We start from the raw sequence: 7589 nt of genomic DNA, 5'->3' as shown, positions 1-7589 counted from the left end.
ACATTGTCCTAATGGGAGCTAGGGCAGTTGAGTTCTTAATGCACCCGGCGGCCAACCAGCTGGCCAATTGGGTGCTAAAGCGTCATGTTGCCGTAACTTTGAGATTTCACAAACAGATTGGCCACTGAGAGGGACTTCATTCATGTAATTCATCTTTGAAGGAGCCCTCTCTCTTCCCACCAGCAGAGGTGGAGGTAACAGACAAATGGAAAAAGGATACTCAAGACTCAGCCGTGCGTCATCACTTTCAACAGCCTTAACCTTCCACATCATGTTAAGAGTGAAACAGTTGTTTAACCATCCCAGCTCTGGAGACTGGTTGTTGACCTCTCAGCTCTGAACAAGTTCATCCAGCAGACGTCGTCAAGGATGAAGACTGCGGCTTCAGGAACTTGAGGGTGTGAATAATCAGGGAGACCAAGTGCTTAAAAGTATGTGTTGGAGAGAACATAAGACCACTGGATTATCAAATATTTCCAGTGAAGTCCTGGAGCTGTTGCTTCAACTCGATTATAGGGAATACTAAGCAGAAGACCCCTTCAGTCTCACATGATCCAACCTCAGACTGAGAAGGCACTTCAACCTAGTCAAACTTGGGAAAACTCTACGTATAGGCAAGATGTGTGTCTAGAGTCAGAGCACAGACGGCGATCCATGATCAGATGATCTTGAGGATAATCAATATTAATAAAAGCCTATCTGCAACACAAACCAATGCATAGAGCCAGGCTAACTAAAACTGGTGCTAGGTATCTGCAAGCTATCCCTAAATGAGCCGTGACTATGTATAATGGGGACTGTCTAGCTCAAATGGTAGCAAACATGAATAAGCTAGGACCGATACTGTTACACAGGTGGAAAGTCAAAGGCAGATACTGTATGTGGATGGTTTAACTGAAGCAGAAACAAATTGTGTACAAGTTTCCAACCAATGGGGCAGGTTGTACCTTCTCCCTCTATAAGTCCAGGAAAGATGATGATCACAAGCATGTTTGTGAAATGTGTTGTTTGGCCACCTCTCAGAGGACCAGCCTCAAAAGAGAGAAGAATCTCTGTTGCCCTACTCAGGAAGGAGTGGCACCTATATAATTTCTTGGAGGGGATTATCAGAAGGAAATATTCTGCTGTTATGAACTCTGGCAAGATTTGGTAAAAGGTTGAAGATGTGGAAGGAGAAGAAGGCAGTCTAATAGGAAAGACAAGAGGAGGGAGACGAATGTTGGCATTCCCCTGCCGTACTCCTTGGAAGACCCAAAATCTTTGACAAAGGCAGAAACATCTGCACTAAGAAGAGAAAAATCAGAGCAGCAGTAAGGACAGCATTGGCCAAGTCCATATGTAACAATAGCACCAAAAAAGTGTCATTTCTAATCAACTTGAAGGATAGTCCGTCTCTTCAACTTCTTGTGCTCCCTAGGGGCCTCTAGAGAAAAATCTAGAGTATCAGCAGTTGGTGCAGTAAAACCATTGAGCTGATGATATATGAGTATTTATGGGATGTTCACCATCAGCACACCTAGCTTATTGCTTTAGAAGAAAGAAAGATGTTCTCAGTTCTAGCCAGATAGCACAGCAAAAAGGCAATTGACTAAATAATCAAAGATGGTTCAATAGCAGCACCAGTTGTTATTTTGGGATTTGAAAGAAACATTATTCTTACTTCTGTCAATGAAACAGTTACTGTCCTTCACTCTCCTTACAGAGTTAGCCTGTTATAATCCTGGACTATGCAAAGACTGCAACTTGTCTCTCAATGCCCAAATGAATACTGTAGTAAAAACTGCAGGTTATCATCTAAAAATTATTGCTTCTATAAAAAATAACCTGGATGAATGCTCCACAAGGAAACTAATGATAAACTGTGTAATCTCTAGAATTGACTACTGTAACTCCATCTACTACAATCTACCAAAAGTACAACTTACAAAATTACAAAACATAATAAACAGAGGAGCAAGACTGATAAAAGGTGTCCAACCTAGAGAAAGGATCATCCCTATACTAATTGATCTACATTGGCTGCCGATTAAAGGGAGAATTTAATTTAAAATATGTACTCTATGACCTACCAAGTTATCAGAACCCGTCATCCAAAATATCTAAGAGAATTGCTACATACCTATTGTGCAGCCAACAAATCGTCCTGACACGAGAATAGTTAGATGGTTTCCAACTATTAGAACCTAGATACATGTCTACTGTAGGCTCTAGAGCATTTAAATATGCGGCCCCGAGACTATACAATAGGCTCCCACGAGACATCAGAATATTTGAAGATATTAAGGCTTTCAATTGTTAACTGAAGACACTTATTCCTCGAGTGTTTTGACAGTGATGATCAAACAGTAAGCGAACAATATGCATTATGAAATGTTTAATGCTCCCGAATGATCATCATAAAACGACTATGTAGGTCCTTTAGAGAGTAGGGTTCCCCTTCTGTACAGGACCAGATAAGCAGCCCCTAAAGTAAAGTACTTTTAAAAGTAAAGAGAAAAATATTCATGGGATGAATTTTTAAAATTCTTAGCGCTCTCATCTATAATGGACTCCAACACAGCCATACTAAGAGTGCATCCACATGACAAACTCTGCACATCGGGCAAACATCATTACTGTACCCGACAATAATGGGTGGCAGGAATGAGCAGTGATGAAGTCAGTGGTGCAAAAACCAGTCATGGATCTACTAACAAATTTGACCAGATCTACGTATCTTAGCTGCAAGTGTCTACTTGTTCACCGGGTAAGGAATAACACTGAAAGTTGAAAGCCTATGTTGACACACAGGTACATGTACTAAATTCAAGTCAAACTTTGGGCTAAGGAGTTATTTGGTAGTTTTCAGTCAATAGCAGTGCAGAATCTGTCAGTGAAAAGCAAGATTAAAATGAAATATCAGAAAAATTGACTAAAGCATTGTAATTGCAACACTTTGGAAGAACTGCAGTTGGAACCTAAACCACTATTTTACATGAACTGCAAGATGGCTACCTATCAGACTTGTGACTAATTGCACGAGAACGTATCCAAACAAATTTTATGATCTTTTAGAGATGGTAAAACCTTTCATAACCATGCAGGTAGCATTCATGTGAAAAAAACACTTAACAGCCAGATGTCATCTAGTTAACATGTTACCCTAGGAATCATGTGCCTGTCAGTGTTGCCATTCCTTGCCAGAGTTATGAACACGACAAAAGGTAGTTTAACACACTGTTCTCGCTTATGACATCATCAGTGATAATTACGGCTTCCTATCGCCTCTGGTAGCTATGTTTGCAATCAGGCGTTGTCCAGTTTGGGTAGACACACCCTGAGGGAACTCCAGAAACAAGTTTCCAGTCCAGTCCAGTCCAGTATTGTAACGGCGACCCTGTGCTCTCTCGCTGTTTTAAGGGTGTGGGCTCATAAGCAGGAGTTCTTGGTTCTTTAGGGTAGTCGAGGTCTGTGCAACAGAACCATGGAACCGATTGATGGACCTATGTAAATGCTCCCCCATCTGAACACCTGTCCCACTTTTCAAGATTTTTTTTAGCAAAGTGATTGAAGAGAAGAGTCTACGCAGGCTCATTAACAGCACCAGGAGTTATCTTGAAAGTGAATGGAAACATTTTCCCCAACAGAAAATAGAATATGCTCCTCTTGGACCTCTTCTTTTTGGAGTTTAAGCTATTGTTACTGGAACAGCAATCATCCTTCACTCTCCTTACAAGGTTAGACCTCAGTCATAATCCTGACCCCTGCAAAGATCACAAAATTGAAGAGGATCAGTTACGAGGGACAAAATCCTCTCAAAGATTGTGAAAGTTCCTTTGAAAATTCTTGCTTTATTCTATTGACACCCTCTGGAAAATTACACACAAAAGCAAATCAAATTTATAACGTGAAAAAATCCTATAAACACTATTCAAATGGAAGCAACTGCCGAGAGTAACATTTAGTAATTAAATCTGACAAGTAGAATATTTCTAATATTACGTTTTTATTCTTTCTATAGTAGTACATGACTGCTTTGCATCACCTGTTTTTTTATAGGGGTGGGGGGTATTTTGATTGAACAAATTAACTGTACAATTTATTCAAATCTATGTGGATAAGAGATTTGTGTTTGGCTAATATTTCTCAACAAAACAATCATGAACCTTTTATTTTGTCACCCTAGAAACATAAGAATTTCATATTTTGTTTACAGTATTAGCAGTAATTTTTCCTCTAGAATTTTCCTTATTTTGATTCCATATAATTAGTGTCCTAAAATCTTTTGAAAATACCTACAGCCAGCCTGATTTTATAGAAATAAACACCTCAGGAAAAAATTAAACAATTTTATCTTTAAACATTTTAATGCAATATATATTTACTGTATTCATAATTTCACTTAAGCCCTTGGTTTCCAGAATCAGAAAAATCTACGGCATTGTTGTACAGTTACCATTGGAAGAATTTAAAATCGCATGGTTTTTTCGTATAATAAAATGACTTTTCTTCAGATTATTATTACTGAATAACCATTTTCATCTGGTCAACTTTAACCCTGTTTTCCTAAGGAATTATGATTAAATATAAAATCTTTCAGTATAAACTGGAATTTAGATCCTTATATTATTATCACAATTTAGAGCTGAATACTCATTTTTTCGAATCGCTTAATCAAAGATTAAGTTATAGTCAAGGCATAACTAAGATATTTAACATGGATTAACTTTTTAAGCCAACTAATCAAGAGCATATTTGCAAAGCAACATGACAGCCTGGTATTTTATAACCTATTATCTAATCACATTACATAACAATTAGGCCTGTACCAAATTAAATTTAGCTAAGAGCGCATTGCAGAAGAAAAATATGGAATTTTTAAGTTTTCATACATTTAAACACACGTGTTTGCATGAATGGCAACTAGCAATTAATCACATTTTATTTACTATAAACCAAACTGGGATGAGAATATATCCACTTAAATCAAAATTATGATAATCACCACAGTCCCTAAGATATTCTATGTACAAGTAGCACAGGTACCGTTCATATATAAATTTTCTTGCACAGAACAGTTGCATCTATATTCTTGTGTAGCATGAAATGACATGCTTAATATGACATCTTTATACAAAAATGAATACAGCAGTATGAAATAAAATTATTTTCAATATCATTAAGGAACATTTCATAAACTCTTTGGCGTGCTGCAAAAATATGACTAAAATCATAAGGAATTAACAAATATCAGGCACAACTAGTCAGTAATTACTACTGCTAATGACTATTGAATTGCGCAGCATTAACAGTGATAATTACAAGACTCAAAACAACAACAACCATCTTAGTTTTTTTCATCCCACAGATTAAATATCCTCTAGTGTTTCTCAAATATTGTACATTATGAGTGTAAAGCCTAGTCAGAGTATAATTGGCGTACATTATATTTTCCTAAAAGCCACTATCACCACGGTTGTTTGATTTTTTGGCGTTGTTATCTATACCATAGTCTAAGTTAAAAGGATAAAATACAAACATCTGAAATTATCACTTTTGTTCAAATCTAAATACCGAATAGTAAGGATGTACACTACTGTACCTTAATACAAATCACAACTAAATCTGTAGTAGAATAAAAATTCAAAGTAAAGCACCCCAGTTTGTCTGAAAAAATCACTTCTTAAAGATGTTGAAATTTATCAGACCATAATAGATACTGTACAATTAGACTCCAAGCTTGATGAGTAATTAATAATTCTCACAGTTTTGAGACAAACTCATCTCCCTGCAGTGAGATGTTAATACAAGCTGAAGGCATGTATTTTCTTGAAACTGTCGGACATTATATTATCTCAAACTTGCAGTTCTATTGCTTTTCTTATTAACTTACTTATTCTAGTATTTAGCCATTTTAAATCAATATAAAAAATTATTCTTATTCTTTTTTTTCTTCATAAGTCAGAAAATAGCCACACACTTCATTAGCTGAAAATGTTAAAATAATATCAAGGACAAAAAAATTACTATTTTGTCTGTGTTCTGACTATTTCAGAGGACTGCTTATTTTGATATTCTATATTTTTCTAAGTGAAGTTAAGTGCATAGTTGCTTTGGATATCACAGTGGCATTAATCATATTTTATATTATTCACTTTATAATTAAATTTTCAAGTTGATAATGTACTAGACTGCTGAGGGCCCAAGAATGTTTATGAAACCCAGCCTACGAGAGACTTTACAACACTGCAAATTTAATAATTGTTAACTATTCCTTCATTTAACTTGGCTCTTTATTAACCCCAAGAGTACAACCATTTGTATATATTGTACAACCACTAAATTTTTCAAATATTTCAAACTAACTTACCATTTAAACCTACTAATTTACTCCCTATAAAGTATACCAGAAATTAATACTTTAGCATTTTCCTTTTTTTTAACTAACTAACATTTGTCCAAGAATAGGTAGCAGAAATATCTTCACAACCAACAAAGACTTGACCACACACTTATCTTTATCACAGGTTATCATACCCCTTGGTTCCTTGACAACACTAAGCTGAAAATTAGTTCTCTTAAACGAGACGTACAGATTTTAAATTTACAACCCTTACAAGAGTTTTTCCATCTTCCCCACAACCTGCCATAAATATAACTCCTTTATTTGGACCTTTATATGTCAACACCACTATTTTGCAACTTTGTCAATGAGATGTCTTTCACTGTCTGTGTACCCCAAGATACTTTCAATTGCACGACGGTGTCCTTTAGCGTTGTCTTTATCTGTTAAAAAGTAGTATATGGCAGACTTCAAGAACTGTAGAGTTACTTCTGGGTCAAGCTCACCATTACGATACTTATTGTTGTTGGTCCGATTGGCTACCTCTCGGTGGTACAGCACCTTAATTGTAGGAAGAAACAATATCTGTATAAGTACACAGGACTGACTGTTTAACAAATTTACACAACTGTGTTGTATTGTAATACTGTACTTCAGTAATTAAAACTTCAAATACTGTATATGACAAAAATCCATTTCCAGCTATATTGTTTATCCATGAAACCAGTTTTTCAGACAAAGCTCAACAAAAAACTAAATTTTAGTACTATAATTTACATTTAATATGAAATATAAGTAACCTCTGAATGCCACATGTAACATCTCAATTACCTTTATCAATGTATAGTAAAGCAAAACCCAAATACAAAATAAGAACAGTATAATGCCGATCTACATCTAAATTACAACTAAAACTATTCCATCGCTGTTCAGTTACTAGGCTAAATTGGCACTAAATATCACCATTAGAGAATAATAAATCTATCAAAATACTGTACTGTGTATTTAAAGATTGTTGCACACTAAGGATAGGCCTACATTCTACCACTTAGATGACTGGCAAACTAACATTATACAGCTATTTAATCTTACTTGCATGTGTATCACAAATATAGTTGGTCTGGAGTAGAGATTCATCTTGACCAATTATGAAAAAAATGGTCAATACAAAGGCAAAAAGCACTGTGGGATACAACCTTACTGAAATCTTAGTTGATAAATATTATAATGCATGTGCTGTTATCTTCTATCCAATAATATTTGTATT

At 35.7% G+C, this 7589-nt stretch overlaps 1 protein-coding gene across 10 annotated transcripts in view; it reads right to left on the bottom strand.

Annotated features, from left to right (window-relative positions):
- Nucleotides 1–4327: 4327 nt before the first annotated feature.
- The window catches only part of qtc (quick-to-court), a 468283-nt gene continuing 465021 nt past the window's right edge, over nt 4328–7589 (bottom strand). For all 10 annotated transcript variants that reach the window (XM_068358481.1, XM_068358505.1, XM_068358470.1 and 7 more), the window contains one exon: nt 4328–6883. In XM_068358481.1, the coding sequence (XP_068214582.1) occupies nt 6671–6883 (213 nt within the window). In that variant the 3' untranslated portion in view covers nt 4328–6670. The remainder of the gene's footprint in view (nt 6884–7589) is intronic.

Source organism: Palaemon carinicauda, chromosome 2 (genome assembly GCF_036898095.1).
Source record: "Palaemon carinicauda isolate YSFRI2023 chromosome 2, ASM3689809v2, whole genome shotgun sequence".
NCBI classification, from domain to species: Eukaryota; Metazoa; Arthropoda; class Malacostraca; order Decapoda; family Palaemonidae; genus Palaemon; species Palaemon carinicauda.
The sequence above is the reverse complement of the archived record's forward strand: the minus strand, read 5'-3'. Positions and strand labels throughout refer to the sequence as shown.